Consider the following 19291-nt stretch of genomic DNA (forward strand, 5'->3'; position numbering starts at 1 on the left):
ACCAGGTGTTCGCGAAAGGGTAAGCACGCCGTGCTCCACCGATAGCACCCGCCATATAGTTTGCATAAAAAGTAAGTGTGTTTGTTTGTTGCCTTAGCAATTACCTCTGGCAGGAGAAGTCTGCCTCTTCGTTTGTAGAGTATTCCAGGTCGCCCCCCTCCGACCTTGACGGGCGCCCCGACGGTGTTGTTGTTTTTGTTGCTGAGGGTGAAGCTAGCACCTGCAGCCGTCATCCCCATGATCACCTTGCTCCTGTCAGCTCCCCGGTTGATCCACACGTTGACGGCGTATTCCTGTATGAAGATGTTGCATTGTGAGTTGGGCTTAAAGCTGTTTTGAACAATGATTCAGTTTCATCACTGGGTGTTAGCTGAATGTGGAAGGAAGAGAGCGAATTTGGTTTAACGCCGCTTTAACAGTATTCCCGTTAAATCCCATCCGTATAATGTTAAGGAGGGTTCAATATGATGCAACTCAAAGGGAGTCATGTGACAAACATAGGTCTATTTTATCTGGAATTCAAGACGACCAGCGGATGCTGGTACCGCCAAGGGATGCAACTCTGCGCTGATGGACTACTACTACAAGAACTATTTTTTATCACAATGTATTGTAAAATCAATATTATTTGTAAGTGTGAATGTATTTTTACCATGTATTTATGATTTAACCGTGCCATCGGCACTTAAGTATCAGGAATTTCGAAACTGGAATGTCTCAAACTTGGATTAGAAGGGAGGACTACGCCTCAACAGCCACAGAAATACGGACAATGTTAATGACCGATGGATCTGCTTATCACATAGGGTACAGGATCTGAGTACTGACCACGTTGTAGGCTGGGTTGAAGTGGATGTGCTTCTTGGCTCGGAGGGGGCTGTTGAAACCGGTCACGCGACTCCATGTTCCGTAGAAGTCGAACGTCATAACGAAAATGTAGTCCACATACCTGGAAAACCACAGTCGTTATTCGTGTTATAAATTCACTTTTTGAAAAATTGATTATAATCTATTATGAAAAAAGGCATTTATGAATGATACATATTAATAAATATTGAATGCATGTTTATTCGTAACTACAATTTGTGAATCCTGTTTTCGTGTGAACCAAATGGTATATACTCTTTCCTCCTGCGGTTCCTCCTGTGGCAATTCCTTGTAAAATATGTTTGTTTATCCACAGACATCCTTTTTATGATTACATTGTTCAATGGCATTGTCTTTATAACCAGCAGCAACAGCAGCAAAGTGAGTGAGGGAGTGAGTTTGGTTTAACACCGCTTTTAACATCATTCCAGTTATATCACGGCGTGTCAGCTTAATGTGGGAGGAAATCCCAGAGTGATGCAGGTCTCTGACGTTTACCACTTCGGTGAAACCCACGAGCACGGGTATGGTGCTGACAAACCTAGGGACATAATCGGGGCGAACCGGGATTCGAACCCACAATCTTAGGTTTCTGGCGTGACCAAGGGACGCAAGCCTGCACAGCGAATCGCGGCGCCTTAGACGACTGGGCACCGTGCCCCCAGCAGCAAAGTGGATGAGTGAATGAGTTTGGTTTAACCCCGCTTTTGAACAGTATTTTAGTTACATCACGGCGGGTGGGGTTAATGTTTTACAGGTCTCACATTGTACAGACAAACCATGGATCATAAGCGGGATGGATATGGGATCCCAGCCCACAACAAGCGGATCCTGACAAAGCCACGGTACGGAACTCTGCACAAAGACGAGGCACCTCATATCACTGGGCCAACCCTACTCTCCGATGCAGGACAAACTGCTCTTGCGTGAGTGATTCTTTTTATGTTTTTATGTTTTTTCGCAGTTAAACACATCGTTTCACGATGATATAGTGCACAACTCACTTGTTGATGGCCTCAACGTCATAGCCGGCGCTTATCTTATCTACCCCAGCTGCAGCAGCTATGGTCAGCAACAAAGGCTCCCCATCTTTCGCCTCATTGTCGAATTCCTTCCGCAAGATCTGAAATGAAAGAATCTCGATGAATGTTTAATGACAAAACGCTTTGTTCGGCTCTGAATCTATCTTCAACATTGTCAGGTTATTTAAGCCCAAGGGAGCACTGGACTATATATAACTATTCGCAAATCGAGTGGGCTTCCAACATAAGACCATAAACATTTACTGGGACAATGAAATGACACAGGTTAAGGATACATGTATATCGAGTATATTGTGTCACGACTACTCGGTAACTGTAGGGAACAAAATAGATGAGCTGATTGTACGATAAATGCTGACACTGACCTCGGTAAACGTCATCATACATCGCAATCCCTACCCTGAATGAATATAAAACATTGTATGCAAGGACCATCAAATGTTTCGTAGTATCAAAGTTGTCTGATACCGATTCCACAACCAAATCACGACGTTCACACCTAGAACGAGTTTCACAAATGTAATCCTAACACCACTTTGCACTAAAGTTAACTGATTTGCAAACAAAAAAGGGGGGGGGGGGATTATTCACCAAAGATAGTTGTCTTTCATGTGCCATCGATATTGGGTTGGCCAAGAACACAGAAGGTTCAAAACAAAATGAACGGATTTGAATGGCCAGCATTGTTTATAGAGTTTGCACTCTTTATCTGGGGCGGTCGGGTAGCCTAGTTGTTAAAGCGTTCGCTCGTCACGCCGAAGACCCGGGTTCGAATCCCGACATGGGTACAATGTGTGAAGCCCATTTCTGGTGTCCCCCGCCGTGATATTGCTGGAATATTGCTAAAAGCGGCGTACAACTATACTCACTCACTCACTCACTCACTCTTTATCTGCACGTGTGTGTGTACGTATCTGCACTCGGGCCTCAACATATAAGGCAACGATTACATATATTGTATCGAAATAAAACACCTGTATCGTGATATATTGTATCGTTTCTTTGGTGATGTTTTACCACCCAAGGGTATGGCCATCCATTGTTAAATCAGCGTATTTCAATCGTTATATTTCGTTCAGATTTTATGTTCATCAAATGATCTATGAGGCCATGATCCCTCTGTTAGTGTTTTCTTAATTACCGCAGACTCAACATTTCACAAATATGAATCTTATTCTTCCTGTCAAGTTTACCATGAATGACAAGAACTCCAAATCAGGTCGATATGTGGAGGAAAAGGAATTAATCCTTTGACTTTATATCCCAAACAACACATGTACATGCATGTTTTCACACGTTCTAGACATGCGATAATTCTTTTTTAATTGTTTACACTTGTGGCCAGATTTAAAACACATGTTGACGTCTTGTCCTTGAGGAACATCCTTTTGGAAATTTAAAGAAGAACTTACCTTGAGAAAATTGGTAAACCGAGATTTTGTTGAAGTATAGGGATACTCCCAGTCAACATCTAAGCCATCAAATCCATGTTCCCTTAAAAATCTGATCGTATTGTTGGCAAACTGTTGCAAGGAAGGTGTCGAAGCTGACAACATGGAAAACTCCTCGGCTATGCCAGGGGTTTCACCGCCAACTGACAACAGAGTCTTCAGGTTCGGATTCTTTGACTTGAGGTGGTTAAACTTCTTATAGTTTCCCCAAACACCATTGTGGCTGTATTCATTACCTGGATCTATAGCAACAACAGACTTGGACGGTACGTCTAGTTTTGCGAAGGCGTAGATTATGTGTGTGCACAGGTTAGGATCAATTTCTTTCACTGGAAGACGAACTTTGGTGAGACTGGTTTGAGCAGACCAGCTGGTGAAATAACAGGCGGTGATGTAGCCAGCAACTGAAACGACAAAAGAAATTAAATCGACTTGCGTTCATTTACCTCATTTATGTGTCAGAAATCGTGAGTATTTAAATTGGATATTAATTTAAGGTGAACATTTTAGAATTAGTGCCAACAGATTTATCTTTTTGTACATAAGTGAAACAACATGTGTCTTTACATTGGTAAAAGGAGCCATGGGAATATTGTTTATTTTTAGAAGCATCCCCACAGAAGGGTAGGGCTTCGGTATACCCAGGATGGAAAGGATGCGCTGACTTTGTTTAACAGGTCCAATTGAGGACGTATTCCATTTCTTGTAGTTTGAGATAATTTGAAAACTTAAATAAAGGACAGAAATATATACCAGTAGACAATAGAGAAAAAATAGCCTCTCCATGTCTTTATCACTCTTATGTCCGGTAATAATGGGGAAAATATCAGCAGTACATCATTATTTATTTGCCATACTTTTACCAGCATGAACGCGACTTTAAGGCCCATTTCACTTGGCTTCATTTTTTAGAATGCTCAATCGTATATCACGAAATGCTAGTTTCATGGGGCTTTGTAACACGAGGATGCTTTTGAACGCATAGCTTGGTAACAAGTAAAATACATAAATGGAGTAACTTACACGAAGATACTTTCATGTGATCCTATGATCCTGGGTTCGAATCCCTGACTCGCTCGAATCCCTGACTTTTGTTTGCCATCACCATATCCGTTCTTATGGGTTTCACTAACGACCTTCAACTTACATCACTTTGGGCTCTCCTTCTATATCCCAAAGTGAAGATCAGGGGTAGAATAGGTCCTCAGCAACCCATGCTTGCCGTAAAAGGCGAGTATACTTATCGTAAGAGGCGACTAACTGGATCGGGTGGTCAGGTTCGCTAACTTAGTTGATGCATGTCATCGATCCCAATTGCGTGGATTGATACGCATGATGTCAATCAGTGGATTGTCTGGTCCACACTCGATTGTTTACAGATCGCCATCATATAGCTGGAAAATTGCTGCGTGAGTCGTTAAACAGCTAACAAACAAATCCTTCCATATGAAGCTGATATAACAGAAATAACTCCCTCTTTCTAACTTTAAATGCTCGTAATTTGTGCAAGGAACGAACCTTGCTCAATGCATTGTATAATTGATGTGAGACATGAAGTAACTAAAAGGATGAAAACAGACAGAACACAGATGAAACTATTATGATCAAGCTATTGTTCTTGCAGTTAATTCTGCCAGGATTTCACTGACCATTTTGAACGTGCATTTAAAACAAGTAAAACTGACGTAACTATAGGTCATGATGCAAACCTATAGAGACATTATACATCAACCATAACATGATTTAAGTCAGGTTTGGTGAGGTGCGGTGAAATGGGGTTTAACGTCGCGTCCAAAAAGTTTGCACATATAGCGACGTGCATGCACAAAGCGCCAGACAGGGTAACAACAACGTCTTCTAGTATGGAGCGGCCGGGACGCTCCACCACTAGACCACGGAGGCGGTCGGTTTAAGTCGGAGAAATCACTCGAGCCTGTTCATTCCAAAACTAGACTCAACAGATTCTCACGATTTCTCCAATACAGAACCAATACTGCTACACAGACAAAAAACACACTACCAGTCTCTTGATGCTGTTTGATATTAGCTCAAGTTGGCCTAAGTATTCCAGCAGGTATGTGAGACCATTGACATCTCGTACAATATAGTTATTATGACTGATGAGATACATGAAATGATCCTATCATTTACTATATATAGGGCCATAACATTCTGATAATGGATGACAAGTAGGGGATTAACTGTGCAATCAATATACCGTTTGTTGTTGTAACCTGTCCGAAAAGTGACACCCCTGGCGAATTAGAAGATACCTATCCAGGAACTTCACTTCCATAACCCCTACACTTACATAAACTCTACAGTCTTTAAATAGTAATGGCCCCACACTAATCCTCTACACAAACAACTGTTGGGGTCATGATAGTGTAGGGGTAATGTGAGGACACCGCCCAGGCATCCATTTCAGTCACACATATGTATATCGTAACGTTGTGGTCTGGCTTAGTCCTTCAATACCTCACCTTGACAGCTCTCTGGCACTGATAGCAGTATCAAGGCCACCAACAGGACGACCGTGGCCATTGTTGCTTCTAAAACTGAAAAATATAATTGCCAAAGGCTCAAATGACATGAAAACAGATCCCTTCGACTACGTGCAACGGAGCGACTTAAGCGTTTCAAGAACTACATATCTATTGCTGGATTTTTTGTCGGCGGACTGAAATCGCAATAACTGTATAGTCGTGACACTTGTGGACCTTCGTATAAGACACACGACGCTGATCTGATGACGTTCTTGGTTTCAGTATTTTATTTATTTATTTTTGAATTAACTTTTTACGAAATTATTCCTTTATCGTTTACAGAAGAAACCATTAATCAGGGGTTACTGAAGACATGTTTTGTTAAAAGTAAGAATTCCCAAGTGAATTATTTACGGTTACCTTGAACTTAGAAGTCAACCAATCATATGCCAGAAATAAATAAATCAAATGTGTGTAAGATGTCTGAATGTCCTGCTACTGGAAGGGAAGGGCATTGTTACGACGTAAATTGTAATAAAAAGGTAAATTGTAATACTTGCAGCAAATTGTAATAATTTTGACGTAAACTGTAATAACAACGTAAATTGTAATAATATTTGACGTAAATTGTAATACGCAAATTGTAATAAAAATTGACGTAAATTGTAATAATCTCTACTTGCGGTAAAATGTAATAAATTCTTACGTAAATTGTAATAACCTTACTACCGTAGTGTACAAGACGCCAATTGACTAGAAATGATCTTTGTCAGTTGAGCTTGCGTTTCACATGTACAATTCGAGAAATACTGTGTATGATGACAAACGTACAAAACTGTTAAGTTAGGGATGGTTGGTATAGGCTTTATCGTACAATCGTCATTAAAGGGTGGAGTCAACATAGTGAAAGACATTTATTGGAAGTGATGTGGTGTTTGTGGCATGCTATCATCTACGTAGAAGATACTACCATCTGCGTAGAAAATACTATCATCTACGTAGAATTGAGTGAGTGAGTGAGTTGGGTTTAACGCCGCTTTTAACATTATTCCAGTTATATCACGGCGTGTCAGCTTAATGTGGGAGGAAAGCCCGAAGTGATGCCGGTCTCAGACGTTTACCACTTCGGTGAAACCCACGAGCACGGGTATGGTGCTGACAAACCTAGAAACATAATTGGGGCGAACCGGGATTCGAACCCACAATCATAGGTTTCTGGCGTGTCCAGGGGACGCAACTCTGCACAGCGAATCGCGGCGCCTTGGACGACTGGGCCACCCGTGCCCCCTATCTACGTAGAAGATACTATCATCTACGTAGAAGATACTTTCATCTACGTATATGATAGTATCTTCTACGTAGATGATAGTATGCCATCTAGATACTATCGTCCACTTACATACTTTCATCTACGTACATGATACTGTCATCTAGAGTATGTAGAAGTGCAGTCATATATGTGATACCAATGACATAGAGCTCACATTAACTGTTATTACATACACACCTACATGCGCGCACAAATACATACATACATACATACATACATACATACATACATACATACATACACACACAAACACACACAAACACACACATAAATACATACATACCTATGTGTGTATGTGTTTGTATGTATGTGTGTGTGTTGGTGTGTATATGTGTGTTTGTGTGTATGTATGTGTGTGTGTCTATACTGATGAGGGCATAGTATCGGAGATAAATATAATTTGGTTTCTTAGTTAGTCACTATTCTTTTCATTAGAATGTTAAGAAGGTATGCTATAATTTCAATATTTTATTACAGTGCTTGATGTTAGCTGGAATTATTTTAATCCTCTTAAACCCCGAGAGAAGATTATCCTCTGAGGTAATTTTTGTCCGTATATATGTCACAAATTAGTGATAACTTATGAAAAACGTAATTATCTGTTTCGAAAATTATGTACCGCATTATACGTGAGGTACCAAATTTTGTATCAAGGTTGCTTGGCGCAATCCACCAACGATTGCCGAGTTTAATGATCTTAGAATACTCTTCGTATAAGGTCAAAGAGAATATTTACATTATTGACAAAACCCTTTTCATTATAGATTTTCCATCCTTTCAATTTTGATCAAAACAGTTTTATTTCAGCAATAATTGATTGCAACAAATTGATTATACATTCTGATGCTCTTTGAAACTCAACAAGACATGCCCGAAGATACCGGATTAAATTTGTGTATGCTTGTGAATTATGATTTCGTGCCGTTATCATGATGGATTCTGTTTTTGTTGTTGGGGCAAGGAGTTGTCAGTAAGTTGATGTTAGTTCTTCATGACATATGAAAGGAATCCAGACAGTAACATTTATTCATTTATTTCATTAAATATACTTCTTCCTATGAAAGGAAATATTTTATGTTATATTCATGATCCATATGTTAATCATACATTGCTACAAATATTGCATAAGTTAACATGGTTTGCATTTATTTATTATTATTTCTTTATCTGTGAGAAGTTCAGAGAGATCGAGAATACACAATATCTAATAGTATATGCAATGTAGGTAAAGAATATCCTCGCCCCTCTTTTGATATATATAAAACATTGTATATAATGTTATGTATTAAGTATTCTCCTTTCCCATGGATGGAAAATCTATGCTGCATTTGCTGACTACTGGGTTTTTTTCATTTGACATTGCACACAGGAGATCTGTCACTCATTTGTTGTATTTGAATTCTTCGTCAAAATATAATACAAAACACACAGAGTATTTCTCAAATAAATAAGAAAACTAAGTTCATTCTAGTAATTAATCAACTTCTGGACAACCATAGAAATGAAATTCCAATGCGTTTATATATACATATAATTATACAACAATGTACGATAACGACCTCAATCCTCCCCCACACCCATACTTTAATGACGATTGTACGATAAACCCTGTACCAACCCTGACAAGGATAGGTTCTAGTCATTTAACACCTTTGACACTAAACTTAAAAGGTTATTACAATTTACGTAAAAAGTTATTACATTTTACCGCAAGTTGAGATTATTACAATTTACGTCAAATTTTATTACAATTTACCTTTTTATTACAATTTACGTCGTAACAGGCATGCTTACCTTCTCTGATTTTCAATCTTTCATATATTTTTTACCACAATTTTGCCTTTACGCCCAGTGGAATCCGTTTCGTCGGATATTCGACATTGATTATTTTCTGGCGTTGACGTTTTATGTTATATTGAATATGAGGTCTAATATACGTATATGCATAATAACCGTTTGACTGTGGTTGCAGTCGTTTTGTTGGTGTGAATATCTATTGATCCAGTGTGGAACCGATTTACAATAGTCCCCAGGACTATATTGGTGTCGTTAGAGTCGACTAAATTGGAGTGATAGTCAGGCTCGGTCACCTTGTCATTTGCGTGTCATCATACCCCGACGAAGTAGATATCATAATATCAACCACGGGTGTGTTAGGCCAGGACTATTTGGAGGCGTCCGTGGTTTAGGCAGCACAACATTCACTCAACCCGATTACGTAGTGAAACTTTCCTCTTGGTCGGTCACATTTTTTAAAGATATAATTATTTTATTCTTCTTATCATTAAGTTCAGACTTTCACAGAGTTACAGAGTATCAAATATGGGTTATTTGGGATTCTGGGTAACAATATAGGTCCCCAGCAACGCATGCTTGTCGTAAGAGGCGACTTAACGATTTGATTGGTCAGGATCGGTCGCTTGGTTTGGTTCCATGTCATCGTATCCTAATTACATGGATCGATGCTCTGATGTCAACCAAAACACTGTCTGGTCCAAACTCGATGATATACAGACCGCCGTCATATAACTGGAATATTTCAGAGCGCGGGGTTAACAACAACAAAAATACAAACAGTTGTCTACCTATTCCTAAGTATTTCACACTGAAAGTGAGACACTCACGTAAGCGAAACATAGCTTTGAACAGTATTCCGGTTAGATATCATGGCGTGTCAGCTTGATGTGGGAGTAAAGCCCGAGGTGATGTAATTCTTTAACGTTTACCACTTTGGTGAAATCCACAAGCACGGGTATGGTGCTGACAAACCTAGAAAAATAATCGGCGCGAACCGGGGACGCAACTCTGCAAAGCGAATCACGGCGCCTTTGACGACTGCCCGTAAACAAAAGAGGTCTAACAGAACTGCAGAGGTAATGCTCTTATATCTATAGTTTTATCATTTTAATTGGGCATACATGAGATTTTTATTATAATCCTGCACGACCTTAGATGACCGTCGAGTTAATTATAACAATCTGGTACACGTAACAAACGGAAATTAATATCTTATGGGTTTGGGATGCTTATTTCAGAAATTGTTTCTTGCTGACAAATTGTGATTATTTTGAGCAGTGATTTCTGATTATTATGGAAATGGTTTTGTTGCTTTAAAACAGGTAGAAGGTAGTTGTATCCGTACCTGACAGGGTGACGTCACCTACACAATTTGGTTGTCTCATTTGAGTTAAAACGTTTATGGTTTGTCTGAATCATCACCTATTACAATGTGAGAACACACATTCTCTCTAACCAAGCGTCTCGGTGTTCTGCAGTAAAGATGTAGACTTGAGGGGATCGTTCATGACATCTGTAGTTTCTGTTTGTCCGAGACTGGACATTCGACAAGAACAAAGGCTGCGGGGCCAAAGTTAGCGATTGCTTTAAATATTGCAAAGTAGTGTCAAAATGGAAGGGATAATATAAGAATGTGATCGTAGTGTCGAAACGTAAGGAATAATATAAAAATGTGATAGTTGTGTCGAAACGTAAGGAATAATATAAAAATGTGATAGTTGTGTCGAAACGTAAGGAATAATATAAAAATGTGATAGTTGTGTCGAAACGTAAGGAATAATAGAAAAATGTGATCGTAGTGTCGAAATGGAAGGAATAATAGAAAAATGTTATAGTAATGTCGAATTGGAAGGCATAATATAAAATTGTTATGGCAATGTCGAAATGGAAGGAATAATATAATATAAATGTGATAGTGATGTCGAAATGGATGGAATAATATAAAAAAAATGTCATAATAGCACCAAACTCGAAGGAATAACATAAAAATGTGATAGTAGTGTCGAAATGGAAGGAATAACATAAAAATGTGATAGTAATGTCGAAATGGAAAGAATAATATAAAAATATGATAAAACGTTTAAAACAACCATTTAGTAGATAAAATGAACAAACGAACTCTCGAAATACTTAATTAACGTAAGAATAAATCGCTACAACGAATGAAGTAATGGCAAACCATCCCCTGGTTTGTATGACCAATACCTGCCGAAGCTAATGCTGTATGAATATTATTTCAATGACGGTCACTATCTCCCGTTTGAACCTACCTCTGAGCCAGGATGTTCCTGTGTGGTCCTCACTTCACCACGGCCACTTTAAACATGGCGTCTTCACATCGAGGATCTGTATGTCCCTACCGGGGCGGCCAGAGATCATTCTATCGACATTTTGTAGCTTGTGAAAACAAACCCAGCCATCGTGTTGACCGTACTTGTTTAAACCGTTGTTGTTTTGTCAGGCATAATGCAGGACAGGTTGTTTATTGTGTTAGTGTTGTGATCAGGAGTTTGCTCTGGCAAGTCTTGTTATACTTTCTGATGGCCAGTGGTACATGGTCTTCCACGGTTAAGCATGTAGACATGTTTGTCAGATTGCACACTCTCGGCGACTCTACGTGCATGAGGATAAAAAATAATACGACATGTGATTCTTTGTGATATGCTTTTTTTCAGCGGCAATAAAGAGTTTGAATAATCAATTCAGCGATTATAAGAGTCATGTCCCAGAGAGGTGGCCTGTACCAGAGCTGGTCGTTCATTGGGGCCAGGATGTTTACTGCATACAAGCGTGTTGATGATTGCAATGGACGACACACATGCATGGCTGAACGTTAATTTACTCGAACTTTAACCAACAACTATCGATAAAAATGTGGTGATATATTATATAATAGCGTGAGGCCAGACCAATTAAGTAATTTCTAGTACGGATATCAATCGAGAAATTACATTAAGGGATGAAATATTTATTAAAATATATAAATAGATATGTAACGACAAAACTGGAGAATAATCAGTCCTGATTACCGCCGAAATAGGTTCTTTATAGGGGTAAAATCAAAATAGAGGCGACAATTATATAAATGCATCACAGAAAATCAGAGATGACTTCAGGTGTACTGATTTATTACTGACTGTGCCTATTACCGTATTTTGTTGTGTAATACACACACAAACACACTCATTGAGTGAATTGAGTGAGTGAGTGAGTTGGGTTTAACGCCGCTTTTAACATTATTCCAGTTATATCACGGCGTGTCAGCTTAATGTGGGAGGAAAGCCCGAAGTGATGCAGGTCTTAGACGTTTACCACTTCGGTGAAACCAGCGAGCACGGGTATGGTGCTGAAAAACCTAGAAACATAATTGGGGCGAACCGGGATTCGAACCAACAATCATAGGTTTCTGGCGTGTCCAAGGGACGCAACTCTGCACAGCGAATCGCGGCGCCTTAGACGACTGGGCCACCCGTGCCCCCTGAGGTACATGTAGGTGAACGTCATTTCAAGATTATGGTATTTATATAGCGACGTCCCTGTACGAGTATGCGTGCGTGTGTGCTTGTACAAGACCGGACTAATATAGTTTTAAATTACTAGCCCACTGAGTAACCATGCCGCATTTTTAACATGAAAAACCCGCTCAGACATAGTATACTGACACAGAGCCGACCAGTCCTTGCGTTAAAACCATAATGTCAGCGCCAGGCAGAGTAAATAAGTACCAGCTTCTTCTCGTCTTTGGTCTGACGTGTCTGGTGGTCAAACCACCGACCTTCCAGTCTCCGGGCTGACGCTTTATCCACCTCGGTCCTCTGAGCATGGATAACACCAAGTAAAACATCAGTAATATGAAGAACATTTATTGATATAAAAATGACATGATAGATCACAACAATCTAATTTTCCAAGTACGCAAACAAGAATAACAGAAAACAAAATCAATAAATTACATTAAATCGAACACATACGACGTGGTAGATACTTGACAGATTCTAGGCAATATACATGAAATTATTACATCCATGGCGCCAGGGCTGCGAAGCATTGTGTACGTATCAGTAAGGCTTATGCTAATGCTATTTATTCGATGAACCTTAAAAAAACTACTCACAAAACAGTAACCTAGTAACCAGACGTTTACCACTTCGGTGAAACCCACGAGCACGGGTATGGTGCTGACAAACCTAGTAACATAATCGGGGCGAACCGGGATTCAAACCCACAGTCATAGGTTTCTGGCGTGCCCAAGGGACGCAACTCTGCACAGTGAATCGCAGCGCCTTAGACGACTGGGCCACCCGTGTCCCGAATATGAAAGAGAATATAGAACGTCTACATTGACTTTATACATAAGCGTCTATTTACACGTACGAAAACACAAAGTGTACTTTCGTATTCCTCTCAAGAAGGCACTGATTTGTTACTAATGTAACTTTACTATCATTCTTTGGGTTCCGATCCAATTCATCCAGTGTCTTCCACTCGAGAAACAGTTACACGCTGGTTCCGCTGGTTCAAGACCCGTGAAGATCCGGGGTAGGATAGCAACCCAACCAGGTCTTCAGCAACCTATGTTTGCCGTAAAAGGCTTGTCGTAAGAGGCGACTTACGGGATCGGGTGGTCAGGCTCGCTGACTTGGTTGATGCATGTCATCGATCCAAATTGCGTGGATTAATGCTCATGATATTAATCACTGGATTGTCTGGTCCAGACTCGATTATTTACCGACCGCCGTCATACAGGTGGAATATTGCTGAGTGCTGCGTTAAACAACAAACCAATCAGCCATCCAACCTAGCTACATTTAATCAGGCTGTGCTCATGGAATGATAGCTTATAAATACACCAGAAACCCATTTAATCCGAAGTGAAGTTAGGAAGAATATTCTCCCCAGTATAGTGTTCAAAATGTATGTTGTACCATGTCCATCATTATCAATATACATCATCGTGCAGACACCTTGCGTGAAGAAACCAGTTTTAAGTTCAAGAATGTCCTTAGGTTCGCGGCCGTTTGAAAGTAAATGTAAAAATATATCTTCAGTGATGTGGCCAATTTCTTTGCATTACTGGCATTAATTAAGATGTTGAGGTCTAGTAACCATTTAAATGGGGCATAACTCCTTTGAACTCGCTCGAGTGAGAATATGAATAGGCCCTTGCTCCCTTGTTAAACACGCGAGACACGTTGACTTTGATGGATTGACTTCGTTGAAAATACAGCATTAACATGGCATTCTCCGATTGGAGATTATTGATATCGTTTCCTAATATACAAAAAAAGCAAAGATCAGTTGGTCCATATTAAAATCTACACTTATGGAAATATGTTCAATGTAGCAATGGACACCAAGGGCCTATTCTAATGGAGTTTCGATATTATAATCTGTGTCTGGTCAACTCTCTAAACCGTATCTTCATCAGAACCCAAACCATCCAAGTAAACATAATTAAATAGGATAAGCATTTTCACGATTAGGATTCAAGTCATACGTTGTGGTTGATAAGCTTTTGCGAATACACAGTATTCCAGTAACATGCAAACAAAGCATATTGAATAGCTGCATATATTAGCCTATTAGCTGATATAACGTTAAACTATCATTGTTACTTTTACAGACGTGCAAGTCATGGATTTGACGGTTTTTAATATATAATTGCAAGCTCACCAAGTTGAGAGAAGGAGATCACATACGGGAAGATGAGCGATGAGTACACCACAACAAGTAACACAATCCAACATAGCCATGATGGTACTGAGCAAGGACAGGAACAATTGTATTTGAAATAACAAATATGATAATAAATTTGATAAATGTTCACGCACAAAACTCCAAATACTGTGATAGTAGGATCATCGAGTAACTATGGTAACTATGCCTGTCGCATCATCAAATATTCTGGGGGAATATTTCACATCACGATAGTTCATCGTTGCATGACAGACTAAGAATATAAATATGAAAGAATCAGGTGTTCGCTGACTTCTTTTGAGTAGTAGAAATATTAGTGTTAGTTCACCCTGTCATTTCAGATTATTGTCATTGGAGATAGAATAGAAACACAGATGTTCTACTTTATTTTGATTGGTATGATAGTCATTTGTAGTTATCATCCGGATTTGTTATTTCCTTGAAACGTTAATCCACACTTTGAACACATTTAAACATCATGTAATTTCATGCAGTATAAATTCGTAAATCATTCAAACAAAACTTAACAAACACAGATACAATAATCACAACTTCATAAACCATTGACAAAGACAGATACAGACTAAAGCACTTATAACAGTATAGAATCCAGTTTTATACAGAGTTGTCGACCCCTTGCCCTTGGTCATTAGAACTATATCCGGGTCAATGTTCTTCGTGAGTGGCGTTTCTCCAGATTCAAGTCCAAACGCTTTTTTGATTGTGTTGAGGAGCGGGAACTTCCCTTTCTCGCAGTATTTGCCCTTGGGGTCGTCAAAACTTAGTTCCCAGAACATCGCCCCTCCCAACTGTTGATCAATGATGTACTTCGCCTGTAAAGAGGGTTGACGTTTGTATTGAAGCGTTATAGTATCGGAGATGCTGTAACTGCATGGTTTAATGAGCATGGACAAACGCCTGGCCAGGGTAACAGAGATCACAAGTTTGGACCAGTAGAACAGGCCGTTCATACGTGAATTCAAACTGAAAATGATGTTATTAACGAATATTAGTATCATACCTTTAATCCTACACTCTGTTTGTCATCGTATCCGACCCAATTATCTCCAGAGTAAGCGAAGGGTACTTGCTGTTCCTCATCCCATTCCCTCTTCCAGTTCACGTTCAAGGCCAAACATATCTTGAATATGATAAAGAAAACAAATTTAGATACGAACAATTACTTGTGTAGGTAATGCATTAAAACAATTTCTTCTTGTCTGGTGTTTTACCTATATTCAATTATGAGCCTTTTATATTTGATTGGCGAAAAAAATACGTCTGATGTCTCTGGAAGAAAGTTATTGTGGAAGTGTGACTTACCGTCGACACCCCTGCATGTCAATCGCAATCCTAAATAACGTCCTCTGTGACATCTATCCTTAAACATGCAGATATCACTGACCACATCCATTTCCACTCTTACAGCTGAAGTAATGCATCTGTCCAAAACTATATCCATTTCACTCATACCAAAGTAATGAATAACAACATCCACACTCGCACCCACTACCATAGCTACATCCACATACACATCCACGTCCTCATCAACAACCCACTTTAAAACTAAACCCCCATCCGTACCTAAAACCACATCCACATCCATGACTAAACCTACTAACAAAACCACGTCCACAACTTGAATTGCTTGAGAGGCATTTCAAAGATGTTGACTGGTGACAAAGTTGATACAATTTATGGATAACAACTTCTTTATCATACCGTAGGGACGTTTCGGTACAGGTCGTTCTTCTGTTGTCCTTGTGCATCCACATCCACAACAAAATCCACATCTACAACCACACCCATGACTATATCCACACCCATGACGAAATCCACACACCCAACGAAACCCAATTCATGTCAATATCCACTAACTAAATTCACATCAAACAACGAAATCTACATCCATTACTAAATCCACGGTCCCATCCGCAACTGCATCCACGGCTAATTCCAAAGCAACAACTACAAATAACCAGCCGCATTCACATCTTCATCAACATCCACAAATCCATTTACAACTCTCAACCACAACCACATACGCAACAACATACAAAACTACAATCAAGTCCACATTCACATGGACAACTAAGTCCACATCCACATGCACAACTAAATCCACATCCACAACAAAGTCCACATCCACAACTAAGTCAACATCCACATACACAACTAAATCCACACCCACAACAAAGTCCACATTCGCAACTTAGTCCACATCCACAACTAAGTCAACATCCACATGCACAACTAAGTCCACATCCACATGCACAACTAAATCCACATCCACAACTAAGTCCACATCAACAACTAAATCCACATCCACAACAAAGTCCACATCCACAACTAAGTCAACATCCACATACACAACTAAATCCACACCCACAACAAAGTCCACATTCGCAACTTAGTCCACATCCACAACTAAGTCCACATCCACATGCACAACTAAATCAACATCAACATGCACAACTAAATCCACATCCACAACTAAGTCCACTTCCACAACTAAGTCGAAATCCACAACTAAGTCCGCATCCACATCCACAACTAAGTCCACATCCACATGCACAACTAAATCAACATCCACATGAACAACTAAATCCAAATCCTCAACTTAGTCAACATCCACAACTAAGTCCATATCCACATGGACAACTAAGTCCACGTCGACATGCACAACTAAATCCACATCCACATGAACAATGAAAAGATTAAGAAAATATCTGTTGACAACGAGTTAGCGGTGCACATGCTTTGCAAATCCTGCAGTCGACCGAAATCTGGATGACACTTTACGAACCGGATTTCGATTTCGGTGCTCGATTTTGATTGGACTATACATAGACTCGTTAGCCCAGCCAAAATGTAACTCCATAATACCAGCCTAGTTCGGCAAGGGTGGAAACTGGACTTTTATAGTCAGTTAACTCACTTGCCTCGGGAAGATGAGTCCACGAAGACATGACAACTAAATCCACATCCACATGCACAACTAAATCCACATCCACAACAAAGTCCACATTCGCAACTTAGTCCACATCCACAACTAAGTCCACATCCACATGTATGCACAACTTAACCCACATCCACAACTAAGTCCACATCCACATGCACAACTAAATCCACATCCACAACTAAATCCACATCCGCAACTAAGTCCACATCCACAATGCACATCCACAACTAAGTCCACATCCACATGCACAACTAAATCCACATCCACATCCACAACTAAATCCACATCCGCAACTAAGTCCACATCCACAATGCACATCTTCAACTAAGTCCACATCCACATGGACAACTAAGTCCACATCCACAAGCACAACTAAATCCCCATCCACATGCACAACTAAATCCACATCCACATGCACAACTAAGTATACATCCACAACTAAATCCACATCCGCAAATAAGTCCACATCCACAATGCACATGGACAACTAAGTCCACATCCACAAGCACAACTAAGTCCACATCCTCAACTTAGTCCTCATCCAAAACTAAATCCACACTCACTTATCCAAAACAACAACTAATTCCACATCCACAATCACAACGAAATCCATATGTACAGCCATGAGTAAATGGACATCCATATCCAAGACGAAATCCACATGCACAACTAACTCAACATCCATGACTAAATCCACATCCACATCCACATCCACATCCACATTCACACCCAAAACTGCATCCAAACCAAAATCAACAGCCACAACTACAACTACAACCATAATCACAGCCACAGCCACTACAGACACAACTATATTCTTATCACAACTGCAACCACGTTCACTCCCTTAGCCATGGATATAAGAAAGCACAATTACAAACGCGTCAGTATGAATATTTACACTTACACCTACATACAGTCAGGGATAAAACACCTACAGTTTTAGACACATCCTAACAAATTATGTTTTTTCACCGACCACAGTCATATGCATACATTTCAATGTCCGCTTCCTCACTCACATAAGCGCCAAACGACAGTCAAATCCACACCTGTACCCAATACCCGAATATACATACCTCGGGGTAGATGAGTCTCCCTGGCTGGGCATACAGGGTACCGGGTGGCCCACCCCCTTTCTTCACGGGTGCGCCTACTGCATGGTCATCGGTGTCGTTGAGGACGAAGCTGGCTCCAGCCCCCGTCATCCCCACAACCAGCTTCCGCTTGTCCACCCCACCGTTCACCCACACGTGGACGGCATGGTCCTGCAATAACCCTCGATAGTTACATGATGCTCATGCTGGCAGAACAGAACGTACATTCCACTCTGTGAGACTACATAGAATATTCGTGTTAACAGGGCATCATGTTTGTTTTTGATTGCTACAGGTAGAGTAGGACAAGCCTCACCTTTTCGCGAACACCCGTGTCATCGTTGATTTACAGGGATCCATTCATATACTTCCTTGGCTATTTTTCTTTACACCCTATGGAATCTGTTTCGGTTTTATGTTTATTTTTACAATTATTCTACTGACATTTGCATGTTGCATTAAACACATTTAGATACAGAAAGGTGGTGTGTTTTATCAAATTTGCAGATATCATGAATTCCCAATGTTGTTAAAATAGTCGCAAAAATAAAGGATCACCTA

The 19291-nt window shown here is 40.0% G+C and overlaps 2 protein-coding genes across 6 annotated transcripts in view; both read right to left on the bottom strand.

Moving 5' to 3' along the window:
* Window positions 1-11323, bottom strand: part of LOC124140533 — a 31660-nt gene extending 20337 nt beyond the window's left edge. Inside the window, exons 1-6 of the mRNA XM_048382537.1 lie at window positions 11245-11323; window positions 5845-5919; window positions 3323-3765; window positions 1872-1990; window positions 829-949; window positions 105-293 (exon numbers count right to left, since the gene is read on the bottom strand). Of these exons, the coding sequence (XP_048238494.1) occupies window positions 105-293; window positions 829-949; window positions 1872-1990; window positions 3323-3765; window positions 5845-5905 (933 nt within the window). The 5' untranslated portion in view covers window positions 5906-5919; window positions 11245-11323. The remainder of the gene's footprint in view (window positions 1-104; window positions 294-828; window positions 950-1871; window positions 1991-3322; window positions 3766-5844; window positions 5920-11244) is intronic.
* Window positions 11324-14853: 3530 nt separating this feature from the next.
* LOC124149210 (chitinase-3-like protein 1) overlaps window positions 14854-19291 on the bottom strand; it is a 49807-nt gene continuing 45369 nt past the window's right edge. For all 5 annotated transcript variants that reach the window (XM_048381769.1, XM_048381770.1, XM_048381768.1 and 2 more), the window contains exons 6-8: window positions 18713-18901; window positions 15693-15812; window positions 14854-15504 (exon numbers count right to left, since the gene is read on the bottom strand). In XM_048381769.1, the coding sequence (XP_048237726.1) occupies window positions 15217-15504; window positions 15693-15812; window positions 18713-18901 (597 nt within the window). In that variant the 3' untranslated portion in view covers window positions 14854-15216. The remainder of the gene's footprint in view (window positions 15505-15692; window positions 15813-18712; window positions 18902-19291) is intronic.

This window comes from Haliotis rufescens, unplaced genomic scaffold, assembly GCF_023055435.1.
Source record: "Haliotis rufescens isolate VD_foot unplaced genomic scaffold, xgHalRufe1.0.p SCAF_4, whole genome shotgun sequence".
Classification (NCBI taxonomy): domain Eukaryota; kingdom Metazoa; phylum Mollusca; class Gastropoda; order Lepetellida; family Haliotidae; genus Haliotis; species Haliotis rufescens.